The 16,347-nt window shown below is 37.3% G+C and overlaps 1 protein-coding gene across 1 annotated transcript; it reads left to right on the plus strand.

The window, feature by feature from the left end:
* Positions 1-687: 687 nt before the first annotated feature.
* LOC120196108 (beta-galactosidase-like) lies at positions 688-15,665 on the plus strand. Its single transcript, XM_039197986.1, is given in 18 exon segments — positions 688-820; positions 1,568-1,807; positions 2,416-2,562; positions 2,997-3,075; positions 3,325-3,502; positions 10,063-10,128; positions 10,765-11,004; positions 11,607-11,813; positions 11,922-12,225; positions 12,478-12,637; positions 12,772-12,880; positions 13,095-13,230; positions 13,337-13,392; positions 13,476-13,775; positions 14,011-14,130; positions 14,237-14,747; positions 14,750-14,922; positions 15,334-15,665. Coding segments are annotated over 18 exon segments (3,318 nt in total). The 3' UTR covers positions 15,493-15,665.
* Positions 15,666-16,347: the final 682 nt, after the last annotated feature.

A 16,347-nucleotide genomic window follows, 5' to 3' on the forward strand; every position in this document is an offset into this window, starting at 1 on the left:
AATATCTGGATACATACATACTTGAACATACATCAGACTTCCAACAGTTGATGCGTAGGGAATCTTTTGCATTTCTTGAATTTCAAGGTCAGTTTTAGGACGTTGAGCAAGACTAAATTTGTCTCCTTTAACGACAAGGGTGTCAGTCGGTTTACTATTTTGCATGTCAAACCTTTTATCTGGATTCCTAAGACAAAAGAAACATCACCAAGATCTTTCATTTCAAAATACTTAGACAAAAATCTCTTGGTTTCATACAACAAACCTATATCATTTGGGGCAAGTAAAATGTTATCGACATATAAAACCAGAAATATATGCTTACTCTCACTGAACTTGTGATATACACAATCATCAATCATATTCATCTCAAAACTGAATGGCATAACTACTTGATGAAACTTGTGGTACCAATTTGATAAAGATGTAAATATATGAACTGAGTTTATCATTATGCCAGAACACCTAATATTGCCGTCCAAAACTAAACAGGAACAAGATAACATTAATCCAAGTCCATACAAGTACAACCTCTGTTCTCGACGTGTCAAAATGTGACAACTTAAGAGGACAAAATTGTCACGCAACTCACGTTATCAAAAACTCATCAGATAATTATATAGGTGAAATCAGAGAGGAAAAACCGGTGATTCACTTCACACTCTAGTGCTGAGAAGTGATAAAAAGATGGCTTCTTTGGTAATTAGTCAACTCGCTTTTCCATCAGAAAATGGTTACAAAGTCTGGGAAGATCCATCTTTTATTAAATGGAGAAAAAGGGATCCTCATGTTAATTTGCACTGCCATGAATCTGTTGAAGGTCCATTCTTTTCTCTTCAATCAAAGTTTTGATTTTTTTTTGGATTTTTCTTTTTAAATTTCTGGATTTGATTCAAAATTTAGTATTTCATTTACATATTCTATTTTGATCTCGATTTTTTTTGAAGTTTTGATTTTTCAGTCAGATCTTATGCATTGGGTACCTCTTGATCTGTTTAAGTATTATATTCATCATCGTTTCCATTACAATTTGCTCTTGGGGTTTGATTTGTTCTATTTATTTATGATTAGCTTTTGATTTTTGCACTGACTTCATTTCAGCTTGAGTGTATTATTACAATTTTATATTGTGTTTTCAAGTTTTGGCTTTTGATTCTGATTTTATGATTTGGGTTCCTTTGGTTTTGAATTTTAAATAAATAATTGTAAGTTCACTATAATTCAATATAAAAGTTACTTGAATTTTCCTCATTGATTTCAGATTTTCTTTTCATTGGGAGTGTGTTTTTCTAGTTAGTTTCTTTAGTTATATGCAATTCAAGCTATTGAGACCTTTGAGGGATTTATTTTTCTCTCTTCAGTTATTTTCTTTTCTGTTTTGTTGATTATTAGATGTTAGCAAGTCCTTTTAAAACTGCTAAGTGTGATTTAGTCTGTTATTTGAACTCTATTTACTTATGAAAATAATGTTGTTCACATGGACATATAAATCAAGATTTCATGACTAGTTTCATTTACCGGTTTCGACTTCTGAATTATGTTTTCTTACACAATGTTGCATTGATAGGATCTCTGAAATACTGGTATGAACGCAATAAAGTGGATCTTTCGATATCCAACTCGGCAGTTTGGAATGATGAAGCTGTTCAGAGCGCAGTTGACAGTGCGGCTTTTTGGGTTAAAGGCTTGCCTTTCGTAAAGTCTTTGTCTGGTTATTGGAAATTTTTGTTGGTTTCCAATCCTGCAGCTGTTCCGAAAAATTTCTATGAAAGCGAGTTTAAGGATTCAGACTGGAAAACTTTGCCAGGTAAAATATGTTAACGTGTTACAAATTTTCACTTCGGTTGCTTGACTTTTGTTTTTCAACTTTAGTTGTGTATTTTTAATCTGATTTTTGCTTGAAATTAGCTGGATTATTATTATTATTATTATTATTATTATGTTGAAACAATTTGAAAAAAAATGCCAAAATCACACTCTTTATAGCATTCCCCAATATAAGCCATGTAAACCTGAGTTTACCTTTTTCTGGTGCCTAGTTTTGCAAAGTTTTAAATTTCTCTTTGATAATTATTGACCTACATATAAGCATTTGGGCTTCATTTCATTCAAACATACAACTTTTGGCAGTTATGGAACTTGGTTGTTGAAATTATCGGGCATGTATCTATAACATACGATTCAGGGATGAACTATTAGGAAAATATAAGCTGTTCAATATTCATTTGTTGATAATTGTTTACCTATATTTATATATTTTTCAGTTATTTTGTGTTCTGATCTTATTCTTATTATTTTTCTTGAGCTTCACAGTTGTACTAGACCTTTTAGTGTTATATTTCATTGTTATTTGTCTTTTAATTTTCCCTAGATAACGTTCAATGATAAAAGTTTGATCTTTTGCAATTGAAACAGTTCCTTCCAATTGGCAATTGCATGGATTTGATCAACCTATTTATACCAATATCGTCTATCCGTTTCCGCTTGATCCTCCTCATGTTCCTATCGATAACCCTACAGGCTGCTACAGGACATACTTCCACATTCCTAAAGAATGGAAAGGTATGATCTATTCAAATGTGTTTTTGATTTAGACTCTCTTTATTCCGTTAATAAGTTTCAGTTGTCACTTTCTTCTTTGGCTCCGCTTATACTTCTTGATCTGTATGCTGAGGGAACTGTTGTAGTTGTTTCACTTCCATATATGTTTTCCACATATCTATGTTACTCAGATCTGGTTTGGTGTGACTGTGAGTGTCGGGTAGGGATTGGGATAAGCGTTCAACAAGGGTATGTTCATTTCTTTCTTGGTTTTTCCATGTCGTTAGAGTGTCCTTAGAGGGTCATATCATTATCGCCATACCCATATTCGAAAATATGTGGGACACAAACACTTCAAGAAAAATGAAGGTTCGGAGCAACATATGTTACATGGTTATTATACACACTGCTACTGCATATTCTACAATAACATAATTTTTTTTACCATTTGGAAGGTCGCCGGATTTTGTTGCACTTTGAAGGTGTTGATTCTGCCTTCTTTGCATGGGTAAATGGAGTACCCGTTGGATACAGGTATGTAATACGTACTTGCTGCAGTATTTATTTTTTTTTAAAAAGAATTTTTTATTATGCGAGGGAGAGCTTCGTCGTTTAAAGAAATGCCATAATACGAGTTTGACTACCCTTAATTTCTTGAATTCTATAGATGATAGAGAAGTGACAAATGAGGGGCGTATTCATTTATAATTGAAATAAGATATTTCTAGTTAAAGTAATGGTGTTGGACCTATTATTCAATTTTTTTCCATTGTGTTAGGTCAGTCAGGATAGTCGATTGCCCGCAGAGTTTGAAATAACAGATTATTATTATGATTCGGACAAGAAGAATGTTCTCTCTGTTCAAGTATTTAGGTGGAGTGATGGATCTTACCTTGAAGATCAAGATCATTGGTGGTTATCCGGGATTCACCGAGATGTGCTTCTCCTTTCTAAGCCACAGGTTATAATCTTTCCATCGTCGTTACAATTATTACTTGTTTAACTGTTATGGAAAATCATTGGACAGGGTATGCCATAGAGAAGCACTTCAAAATGTATATGTTTTTTTTATAGGAATAGGATGCCTCATTAAAAACCTCCCTCATAGTAGTCCTTTGCCCTAAGGCTAGAACCAACTAGCGGAAGGAGGAAAAGAGTGCATCAATTTATTAATAATAAGCTAGTTACATAAGACTTAAAAACAATCTTGCAAACTACATAAAACTTAAGACACTTTCCTATAAAACATACAAACCAACCAAAACAACGTTATTAATCACCCAATTCCTTCCTTTGCTAGCTTATCAGCCTCAGAGTTACACCTTCTAGGAATCCACCTAACAATAATCTGTTTAGCTGAAATAGTAGAGACAATTTCCGTGACAAAATTTGACAGAAAAGCAGGGGCTATAGCTTGGTCTTTTATCCAGTCCACTGCTATCTTTGAATCACTTTCAATCATTAGTCTGCCCTTCGAAGCCCATTGTGATGAAACAAATAGATCAATGCCTTTTTTGATAGCCTTAAGCTCTGCTAGGATGGTAGGAGTAAGACCGACACTTTCTGAAAATGAAATAAGTATAACCCGATTCCAATCTCTGAGGATACCCCCTATTCCAACATTCATTCCAACCGTACTAACAGCCCCATCCATATTCATCTTAAAAAAATCCCTTGGAGGAGGACTCCAGCACTTCACCATCCTGTTCAGGTCGTTGAACTCTGTTAGATTATTAGCCAAAGAAGGGTCAACAATTAAAGAATCCACCTGAATAGGGATTAGGGGATACTTTGCTATATACCATTTGGCTAACCTTAACCGAACAGTGAAAAACACTGATAATTTATCCAACTCTTTTTTTCCAAAGATGATCTCATTTCTAATCTTCCAACTTGACCAAAAAAGTACCCCCGAAATAAACTTCCACATAGCATATTTAGGATTCACATCAGCCCAAGAACTGAGCAGAGATGGAGGGTCTGGCGGAAGAGCTAGCCGAATACCCCAGTACCCTATAATCTTATTCCACAGTTCCCACGTAACTTGACATGAAATAAAAAGATGTTGGATTGATTCATCCCCTTGGTTACAAAGAGGGCAGAGAATGTTCTCCCCTAAAGGAACCCCTCTTCTCAATAATTCAACTCTAACCGCTACTTTTTGGTGGGACAATTGCCAAAGGAAAGATTCTACTCTAGGAGGAACTAAGCCCAACCATACACATTTGCTCCATTGAAAAGTTTCATCATTAAAAATAGAAAGAGCCTTCCTACATGCTTTAACAGAAAACAACCCCACATCCGACCCATTCCACAACAAACAATCATCCAATGACTCAAAGAGTTTAATATTTTTCAGCGTATCCAACAGCTCTACCAACTGCTCCACCTCCCAATCACAAAGATTCCTCCTAGTCTTAACACTCCATTCCCATCTGGTTAAAACAAAACTCCCAAAATCTACAACAGTAACCATTTTATTTAAAGAAAGGGCAAAAATTCTGGGAAAAAGAAGTTTCAAAGGAAAGTCCCCAAGCCATGTATCACTCCAAAAAGATATAGATTTCCCATTCCCAATATGAAACTTAGCATGAGATCTAAGACAACCTCCAATAGCATCATCCTTAATGTAGTTATTCACAATTCCCCACCAAATCCAAGAGTCTTTTTGAGAGATAACCTTGTTTATATCCATGGTATGATAGCTCACATTGTGTTTGCAACATAAGAATTTCTTCCACATCGAGTTTTTATCATTAGCAAATTTCCAAATCCACTTGCCCAACAATGCTCGGTTTGAAATATTCAAATCAACAACTCCCAATCCTCCACCACTCAACGGCTTGCAGATTTTATCCCAACTCACCCAATGCATTTTCTTCTTCTTTGCAGCCCCTCCACCCCATAAAACATTCGACATCATGGAATTTAACCGGTGAGAAATAGTAATTGGCATCTTAAAAATGGAAAGGTAGAAAATAAGTAATGATGATAAAACCTACTTAATAAGTACCAATCTTCCGGCCATAGATAGAGAATTAGCTTTCCATCCTGCCAATTTCTTGCTAAAGTTGTCCATGACTGGCTCCCATAGCTTAACCGAGTTCTTTTTCGCCCTTAAAGGAAGGCCTAAATATACAGAGGGAAAAGAATCAACAGTACAGCCAATATCCCTAGCCCAATCGTCAAGAATGTCACTCTCCACATTAATCCCAAACAGTTTACTTTTAGCTAAATTTAGTTCGAACCCCGTCAATAAGCCGAAAAATCCTCAAAACTCTTCTAACATTCTTTATCTGGGTAATAGAATCTCGACAAAAGATAATTAAATCATCTGCAAATTGCAGATGAGACAAAGTAAAAGAGTTTTGATTATTTCCAAAAGAGAACCCATGAAAAAGACCCAAGTCCACTGCTTATGACAGCATCAAGTGAAGTAATTCCCCAACCACATTAAACAAAAGAGGAGAAAGGCTGCAACCTTGCCTCAATCCTTTATCAATAGAGAACTCTTCAGTAGGTGAACCATTCACTAGAACCGAAATAGAAGCCGTTGAAATTCACTGCGTGATCCAAGAACACCACCTCTCACCAAAACCCATCTTTTTCATTAGCTTTTGCAGGATCTGCCACTCCATAGTATCATACGCTCTTCTAAAATCCACTTTAAATACAACCCCTTTAAGTTCTTGCTTCCTCCAAAAATCAATTCCTTCATTAGCTAAACAAGCACAGTCCAACAATTGCCTTCCCGGAATAAAAGCAAACTGTGAAAGACTAATAATATCATTGACACACGATGTTAGTCTCTTAGAAAGAATTTTGACAGTATTTTGTACAGGCTGCCCACAAGACTAATAGGTCTATAGTCTTCAATTCTCTCGGGATTACCTTTCTTAGGAATCCAGGTAATAAAAGCATGATTAACCCCATGAGCCCACTTCTTTCCTTTATAGAAATCTGAGAAAAACTCCATAATCTGATTTTTAAGAATTTTCCAGTATTTCTTGTAAGAACCCATGGTAAAACCATCCGGACCAGGAGCTTTTGAACTATCCGAAGAAGAAATTGCTTTCCAAACTTCTTGTTCCGAGAATTCCTCCTCCAAATATGAGCTTTGAGATGTCGTTAATTGTGCAAAATCCAAAGTCAAGCCCTCTACCTCCATGGCCGAAATGGAATTGTAAGCAGACTTAAAAAAATTATACACACTTCCTTTTATTTTCCATGCATCCGATATTAATTCTCCATCAACTTTCAATGAATGAATAGTGTTAACTCTATTCCTTCTCATAGCACTTAGGTGAAAAAACCTAGTATTTCTGTCTCCATCTTTAATCCACCTATTTCTAGACTTTTGATACCAAATACTCTCCTCAATTCTTAACAACCTCCACAACTCTTTTTTGCATTCAACCCACTGATCCCACTCACCCTTAGATAAGGTTCCACCTTGGAACTTTCCATCCAAGTTATGTATCTTCCCTTCGAGCATCGAAATGGAATCTGACATCCCTAAATGACTACTTCCAGGCCATCTTTTGATTTGATTTTTTGCAACTTGTAACATCCTGAAAATTCCCCCATTATTCCTCTTCTTCTTCTCAACTGTTACCAAGTCTTCAACTCATCCATCAAAACCTTTTTCCTCTAAAAGGAAATTAAAGAATCTAAAAGGTTTGGGGCCCCAATTGATACTAACATCTTTCAGCAAAACTGGATTGTGGTCAGAAATAGAATTCGGTAGAAGGGACTGTGAGATCTTAGGAAAATTGTTTAGGAATCTACCACTAATTAGGAATCGATCTAATCTGACCCAAGTAGAATCTTTCTATTGCTGCACCATGTGAAAGTCCCTCCTGACATAGGTAAATCAATAAGATTTGCTTGAAGCACAAAAGATCTAAAAATATCTATTGTATGCCAATTATGTGATTTCCCTAGCTTTTCTTCCGGATCAAGATACGTGTTAAAATCACCCCCTATACAAACCGATTTATTCATCGAAAGTACAAAATCTAGCAGCTCCCCGTAAAAGTCCTCTTTTTTAGATTCGATAACAGGACCATAAACATTAATAAAAGCGAATTCCTCTTGATCATTCATAAATTTCCCCACCAGTGCTAAGAACCTACTGTGTACATGCATCTTTGTCACTTTGAACACATTATCATTCCACATAGAAATCAACCCACCCTTTGACCCCTGGGCTGGAGACACCATCACTTCCTTTAATAAATTTCCTCCAATCCTCCTAGTAATCGACACATGACATTTTTCAAGCTTTGATTCTTGGATAAAAATCAGACCTTCTTTACTAGCCTTGCGACAGCACCGTATTTTTCTCTCCTCCCTAAACTTCTAATGTTCCAAGATAGAATGCTTAATCTATACATAAAAAGACTTCACTCCCACAACCAAAACCCGACCCTCCAAACGACAAATCATGAGACCTGCAAATCATCCCTCCCTTGCTGACTCCGACCCAATTTCAAGGCTTAAATTTTTTTCAATGAAAGTCTTCTTCCCTTCCTTGAACGATATGCCTAACATCTGACAAACTTCCCATGTAGCCATCGCTTCCTCCACCACCTTCGAAAATTGAGGTGAAAAGACAATAGGTGAATTAACCAGATCCACTGCCTCCCTAGTTAAAACTCTTCTCTCCCTTCTTTTAGTTCTTCCTATCCCTGAAGCAGAAAAAAGCGCTGCTGTCGAATCCTCTGAAGAACTCTTACAAATAACTGGGGCCACAGAAGAGTTCTGATAATTAGCAGAACAATTAATATCCTTTTCCATCCCACTTCCCACTTTATCTGAAAAAAGCTGCTGAAGATCATCCTTTCTAACAGAAGTTCCTTTCTGTACATTCCCAAACCAGTAATTTCTCACCCTGGATCTGCTATAAAATCTTCTGTAGCTGGCCATTCTCCTCCTCTCTAAGGGCACACTTCTAGAAGAAAGCGATCTTCTATGCGGAAACAATGATCTGCCTCTTGATTGATTCTGTGAAGAATCTGGATTATGAGCTAACAGCATTAAGTTTGAATTTAAAGTCTCAATTTCTGCACAGCCATTGTGATTCATTGAATTTCTCCCCCTCACAAAAAAATGAAGCGTTACCCGCATTAAGGTCCACTTGATTAACATCCTTAGCCATTTTCAACTTCTTTAGAACAGCTCTATTTTTAGCTGGAATTTCATCCCTCACTAAAACTGTATAATGCCCTTGTAATTCGGACTGAGTGTGAACCTTATTTTGATTTACTGGCCTGTTCCAATTCAACTTCACAACAGGGCCTGCTGGGATAATTTTAGTAACAGGAGAATAAGACTCCCAATTAGAATCCGACTGGGCTGGAAGACTCTGATCCACAACCTCTCGCAGCCCAAGGCCCGCATATTCCCCACAAGGATTTAATTCAAATTTGTTTGACACCCCATTATTATTGGGCAGAGTGTCAGACTTCTTTTTCAGATAACATTCCCCACCTTCTGATATCCTTCTTTCTTGACTGTTCTGAATCCACGTGTCAACCTTTGACCGAAATCCTTCTGCTGAGTTCTCCCTATTGTCTTCTTCCTTCTCTGTGTTTCTACCATCATCCCCCTTTGAAACGTCGCCACTGCAGCTGCCATATGAAAAATTCTGCCTAACGTCTCTATAAGCTTCAGAGATAGGTTTAGAACTGGAACCCACATTAATTTTAACTTTAAAGGATCTGCCATGAGATCCTACAGTAATAAATTCTTGTACATCAAAAGGGCTTGCAACTCTCAACAGCATTCTGGCCGAAGAAAGGTCATCTCTATTTCTGGTTTCCTCCATTATACTAACAACCTTTCCTCACTTACTACCAAGCTTCTCCAGAAAAGGTACACTCCAACTAAGAAGCGGTAAACCAACCAACTCGACCAAGCAATAAGCCAAAGGGACTCCATCTTCACTCAACAATGGATCTACCCAATCAAACCAGCAATAGAGTTTCTCTCGAAGACTCGACCACGCCTTTAAAAACTCTTCATTTGTATTGAACGTAATAATGCTGGCGTTCCTGACATATCCCCACCTTACTATCTTAACCTGGAAACCCTCCTTTGCCAAAGCTCTCATCACCATATCAGGCTGAAAGGGATCTTTGATAACCCCTGTTAAGGAGTTTTTCACCCAGCAAAAATCAGCTGATGGGATGTGCATATCCCATACATTTCTTACTCCATTTGCATTTTTCTGATCACCCCTAATCACCAATCGTTCTGGATCCAAACTCCTACTATTTGCCACATTCACAATCAAACCTTAAAATACCCGTGTTTGGGGATATGAACCTTAAAGCTTCAAATACACCAGACCTTAAAGCCGTGTTACTCCAACTCTTCATCTGTCTTAAAATACCCGTGTTTGGGGATATGAACCTTAAAGCTTATTGAACAGCCGCTTTATGGTTATAAACTGTGGTGCAACTGATGTCATTTTATATATATATCCTTGCATAATTAAAGGACCTAACTCTTATGCAGGTCTTCATTGCAGATTACTTTTTCAAATCAAACCTTGCTGACGACTTTTCCTATGCAGATATACAGGTAAGGTTGGCCTACTGCAAGAGTATATCCGGAAGTTTTCTGGGTTTTTACTGCAAAAATTATATCTGTTACATATATTTATAAGATAGGAAATTTTGTAACTAATTAATTCAACTGCCATAGCTGCAAACCTGTGGATCTTCATTTAAAATTCCTTCATTTAGTCGCCAGTGATTTAGCAAAACAAGACCATTTTGACAATAGATTTGAGCTGTCCCTGATGTTATAGAACAAAGGGATGTCGGTCTGAATAAGGAGAAAAGTAAGGAGTTGATATATAAACCGAACAATTTCAGAAAGTCTTCCACTTCATTCTAGCATAAGATAGGAAGTTTTGCATCTAAGAAGATTAGTGAAGCTTTTATCATTATTTATGAAGCTGTGCTTAACTCAATTACTAAGTGGTTAAACTATGAGAACACTAAGGCCTGATAGCCTTAGATTTGAAGATTATGTTAGGGCTTAGGCTCGTGTCTTGGAGTTGTCTACTTCCAATGTGCACAAAACTACTGTAGCTGTTCATATACCTAATCTATACCCTTATTGGTTTTGTTAGCTTATTACGTCTTATTTACTTTTTTTTCTACTATAAAAAAATGTTAACTGATATAATATTGCTTCATACACATTACTCAGGTTGAAGTGAAATTAGATTACTCGAGGGAAACATCTTAAGAGAGGGTGCTTACAGACTATGTCTTAGAAGCTGCATTATATGATTTTGGGAGCTGGTACAATCGCAATGGAAATGTTGATCTGCTCTCGACGAATGTGGCTAACATGCAGCTCAACCGCTTCCCCACTCGAACTCTAGGATTTCATGGTAATATGCTTGAGGGGAAACTAGAAAAGCCCAAGCTATGGTCTGCCGAACATGTGAGATTCTATGTCAATTCAAATTCTTTTTCAACTTAAACCATACATATTTGATTGAACCTAAAAGCAGGCACACCCCTTCCCCTATTTTTATTTGTCTTGCTAGTTTAGGTTCTTCAATCGTGTTAATCAAACTTGTGGGTGAGTTTCTGACACGATTATGCCAGATTTTCCAAGTTTTTACATGTATATGAAGGATACTTGGAGGTTGTGTCAGATACGAGTGCCAAATATGGGTACTTCAAGAAAAATGAAAAGTCGGAGCAACATAGTTCCCTAGGATTCTACTTTTGTTTTCTCTTTCTTATTCCTTACGGGGCTTCATTATCATTATTTTCTCTCATTTTGATGAGATTAGATTAGTTATATATAAGTTATAATGTATGTCTTGCGTTACTTGGACTAGGTGTGTCAAACACATGTATATATTCAACATGGGTATGTTCACTTTTTCCTAGGTTTCGATGTATTTAGAAGGTCCTTGGAGGATCATATCCTTGTACCCATGTCTGGATATGTGGTGACACGGATGTCAGACACATGTACTTCAAGAAAATGAAGTGTCGGATTGTTTATTCCTTGCTTGTTTCCATTTCCTGCAGCCAAATTTGTACACACTGGTTATCATGCTTAAAGATGCATCTGGAAACGTAGTAGACTGTGAATCATGCCCAGTTGGTATAAGACAAGTATCAAAAGCCCGGAAGCAGATACTCATTAATGGGCATCCTGTTGTAATAAGAGGTGTGAACAGGCATGAGCATCATCCGCGTGTGGGGAAGACTAACATAGAGGCTTGCATGGTTAAGGTAATGATGCCTTAATTTGTCGACTGTTCTCTTCTTACCAAGTTGCAGCACAGATTGGTGACTTAATTGGACCTATGGATTATATATTTGTTCATTTTTTTCTTGCAGGATTTGGTTGTAATGAAGCAACATAATATAAACGCTGTGAGAAACAGCCACTATCCTCAACATCCCCGTTGGTACGAGTTGTGTGACCTGTTTGGAATGTATATGATAGATGAAGCCAATATCGAAACACATGGTTTCGATCTTTCTGGACATCTGAAGCATCCTACTCAGGAACCTTTATGGGCTGCTGCAATGATGGACCGTGTTATAGGCATGGTTGAAAGGGACAAAAATCATGCATGCATTTTTTCGTGGTCCTTGGGAAATGAGTCTGGATATGGACCTAATCATTCCGCTTCAGCCGGTACTGCATTTTGCCATGTACTTGTTGCTTTAAATGTTTGTAAACTACTTTGAGCTTCTGCATTTATTTCTATTTCTCTTCCCTCGGCTCAAATTGTTATCATGTTTACTTCCAGAATTTATGGCTCAAGTACAACCGCTTACTGTATAATGTTCTGACGAATATGCTTGCGTTATTTCTCCTTTTATGTTATTTCTTCCCTACTCAATTATTACTTCAGTACTCAATTATTAATTTGGAGACTTTACATAGGATGGATTCGTGGAAGGGACCCTTCACGAGTATTGCATTATGAAGGTGGCGGATCTAGAACCCCATCCACTGATATTGTATGTCCAATGTATATGCGCGTTTGGGACATAGTAAAGATTGCAAATGATCCAAACGAAACAAGGCCTTTAATTTTGTGCGAGTACGTATTTCTTCATATCATTAATATTAACTCGTTTCTTTTTCATCTTTATTCTTTTCCTTTTTACTGCTGTAGCTTATTCTCGTAGGCATTCCGTTTGGTTAATCTGAGGTCCTGTGTTGCAATAATGTCAGGCATTCACATGCCATGGGAAACAGCTGTGGAAATCTACATGAATATTGGGAAGCGATTGATAACGTTTTCGGCCTTCAAGGTGGCTTCATATGGGAGTGGGTTGACCAGGTTGAGAATCCTTATTTAAGGCCCTTTAGGATTTTGGGTATAGTTTGTCTTGCCGTGATTAAATTCACGTAATTGTGTCTATTTCATGTCATTTTCCTGTAAAATGCAAAAATGCATCAACTTACTATAAAAACATGTGGCCTTATTTGAAGAAGTCTTTGCTCTATCCTAATGGCTCGAATTTGATCGCATTTTTGGCCTCCATCTCTTATAGGCCCTATTGAAGGACAATGAAAAGGGTAGCAAATTCTGGGCGTATGGTGGCGACTTTGGGGATTCTCCAAATGATTTGAACTTCTGTTTGCATGGTATTACATGGCCAGACCGAACTCCGCAGCCTACCTTACAAGGTACCCTATTTGAATTTATTTTTTGTACAGTTCTCTCTTTAGGATGATATCTGTATTTTAGTTTTCCGATTGCATCACCACTTATAAGGTCGCATATCTTTTGCAGAAGTTAAGTATGTCTATCAGTCGATCAAGGTTTATCTAAGGGAAAGCATGGTTATGGTACTGTCTGGTTTCTCTTTCCTGATCCTGCATTTTTGTAATGTAGTCTGTTTTCAACATCTAGTTAAAATTTAACTTGGCAGATAAAGAACACTAATTTTTACGATACAACGGAAGGAGTGGAGTTCGAATGGGCTGTTCTCGGGGATGGGCATGAACTTGGGTGTGGAGTTTTATCCGTTCCTGTGATAGAACCTCAGAGCAGTTATGATATCGAATGGAAGTCTGGTCCGTGGTATCCTCTATGGGCTTCCTCGGATTCTGTAGAAATATTTTTAACGATCACCGCTAAGCTTTTGCGCCCCAAACTGTGGGTTGTAGCCGGTCATGTTGTATCGTCGACACAAGTCCAGTTGCCTGCCAGAAGAGATTCCATACCTCATGCAAGTTCTATTCCTTTTTCTCTTGTTTTATGGTACTCGGATAGGTTTTAGTGTTGGATACATGTATGTCTGACACTGGCGTTTTTTTGAAGTTTCTCCATGTGTTTAGAGAGTTTTTGCATACATGTATCCGAATGTGTCAGAAACACCTGCTTCAAGAAAAATGAACGAATCGGAGCATTACGGTATTTATATTATTCTGAATTGGCTTAATGTTTTACTTTGAGCTGTTCAGATCATCAAAGCAAAAGACGATGCCCTTTTTACCGAACTTCTTGGGGATGATATCAGATTTAGCAACAAGTTGTGGGAGATTACATTGAATACGAAAACCGGAAGTCTTGAGAACTGGAAGGTAATCTAAGCCTATGACCTTTCTTAATTTTTTCAGTTTATCTTTAAAGCATATGACGGCATATGTTGTAACTTCTAATTTCGGAGCAATTGGTGGTAAATTGCAGGTTGAAGGTGTCCCTATAATGAAAAACGGCATATTTCCGTGCTTTTGGCGAGCACCAACAGATAACGACAAAGGGGGAGGTCCGAGCAGTTATTACTCTAAGTGGAAAGCTGCCCTTATCGATGAGATAGATTTTTTAGCTGAAAGCTGTTCGATACAAAATAGGACGGACAATCTTGTGAAACTAGCCGTTGCCTACGTTGGTCTCACTAAGGGCGAGAATGGTACTTTGAATGAGTCGCAAAAGGTGGCTTTATTCGAAGTCGACATGCTTTACACGATCCATAGTTCTGGTGACATCATTATCGAATCCACTGTAAAACCGAGTTTTAATCTTCCTCCTCTACCACGCGTTGGAGTAGAGTTCTACTTGGAAAAGTTGGTGGACCAAGTGAAATGGTATGGAAGAGGGCCATTCGAGTGTTACCCGGATCGGAAAGCTGCGGCTCATGTTGGGGTTTTTGAGCAGTCAGTGGAAGGTATGCATGTTCCTTACATAGTTCCAGGGGAGTCAGGGGTAGAGCGGATGTCAGATGGGTGACGTTTCGGAACAAGGATGGTGTTGGAATTTATGCTTCGACATTCGGAACTTCTCCACCTATGCAACTGAATGCAAGTTATTATCGCACCGCCGAGCTCGATCGGGCAATGCGGAATGAAGAACTTGTCAAAGGGGATAACATTGAGGTAAATTTTCTTCCCCTGATTCTGAGTTAACCATGTTATGCTTTCCTTAGCCTCGGAACTTTCGTGTGTGCGGGCTCTTGTATGACGTATATGAATATATGAAGCTAACCCCTTGAATTTTGGGTTTACTTATGCCGAAAATAAAAGCGTATGCCAGGCCTCTTGTCGAGACCTGTCCTCATGCAGAGGGGGCGAAATAATGATCGGCTGTAAAACCGAAAACTGTTGATAAACGATCCATCAGCATGGTGGACACTCGAAACCTAATCTATATCCATGCCGGAGTGTAACATTATCGAAATCAGATCAATTTTGAGAATCTGAGTATACATGCATGCATGTGTATGACTCGGGTTTCGAATTTGGGTTCCATCTTCATTTGAATGTTTGCCATGTCATGTTTCTTTACAGGTGCATCTTGACCATAAGCACATGGGCATCGGCGGGGACGATAGCTGGACACCCTGCGTACACGAGAAGTATCTGGTTCCGGCCGTGCCGTACTCTTTCTCGATCCGGTTATGTCCCATAACTGCTGCTACTTCTGGCCAAGATCTCTTCAAGTCCTAACTTCAAAACCGAGTCCATTTTCTCTATGTTTTGTTTGCAAATAACTTTTTCAAGTATGGACATCATGAGGGGACGCCCTTGTTTGACACACTTTAAAGGCGTTTTCCTTTTCCTTTTCAGGTGGATTCAAGAATGACTTATTTTAATAATAATAAATAAAAGAGTTAATGGCACCAATGTCCCTATACTTTAGCAATTTTACCAATGTGGTGCCTCTATTTTTTAAATGTTCAACATTCCCCCGTATTTTAGTTTTGTCTTAACATGGAGGAAAAACATAAAACTTGTGGTGTTTGGACATTGAATTATTCAATTTCCACTTGAGTTTTATAGTATTATGTTTAAAATAAATATTTCAATATTTTATATTTTTTTACATAAACTCTAAATTAGTAAATCACTTTTTTCATAATACCTTTGTTCAACGCTCATTAAAAATATTTTTTGAAAAAAGTATTTTTCATGAACCGATATTAATAAAAAAAAAAAGTTGTCCAAATTAGCAAAGTAGACTATTATTTGTAAATTAAATTCAGAGTTTACACATGGTACAAATATTAAAAATTAATTGAGGGATTTATCTTTATTAAATGAAATCTTCATTGAACAAATTATACTTATTATAAATTAATTCAGAGTTTATTTATCACTGATTCATACTCATAATTTAAAGACATTTATTTAATGTGATAACATGCGTTATAGATTCAAAAATTAAATGTTGAAATTCAAAGTACGGAAACACACAATTAATATAAAGTTGGATACCTATTTAGACCATTAACAAAAAGTTAGGTATCCAATCACAACAAAAAATTTGGATACCACAATGCACATAAATGTTGAATTTAGGTG

The sequence above is a fragment of the Hibiscus syriacus genome, unplaced genomic scaffold (genome assembly GCF_006381635.1).
Source record: "Hibiscus syriacus cultivar Baekdansim isolate YM2019G1 unplaced genomic scaffold, ASM638163v2 tig00117026_pilon, whole genome shotgun sequence".
Lineage (NCBI taxonomy): Eukaryota > Viridiplantae > Streptophyta > Magnoliopsida > Malvales > Malvaceae > Hibiscus > Hibiscus syriacus.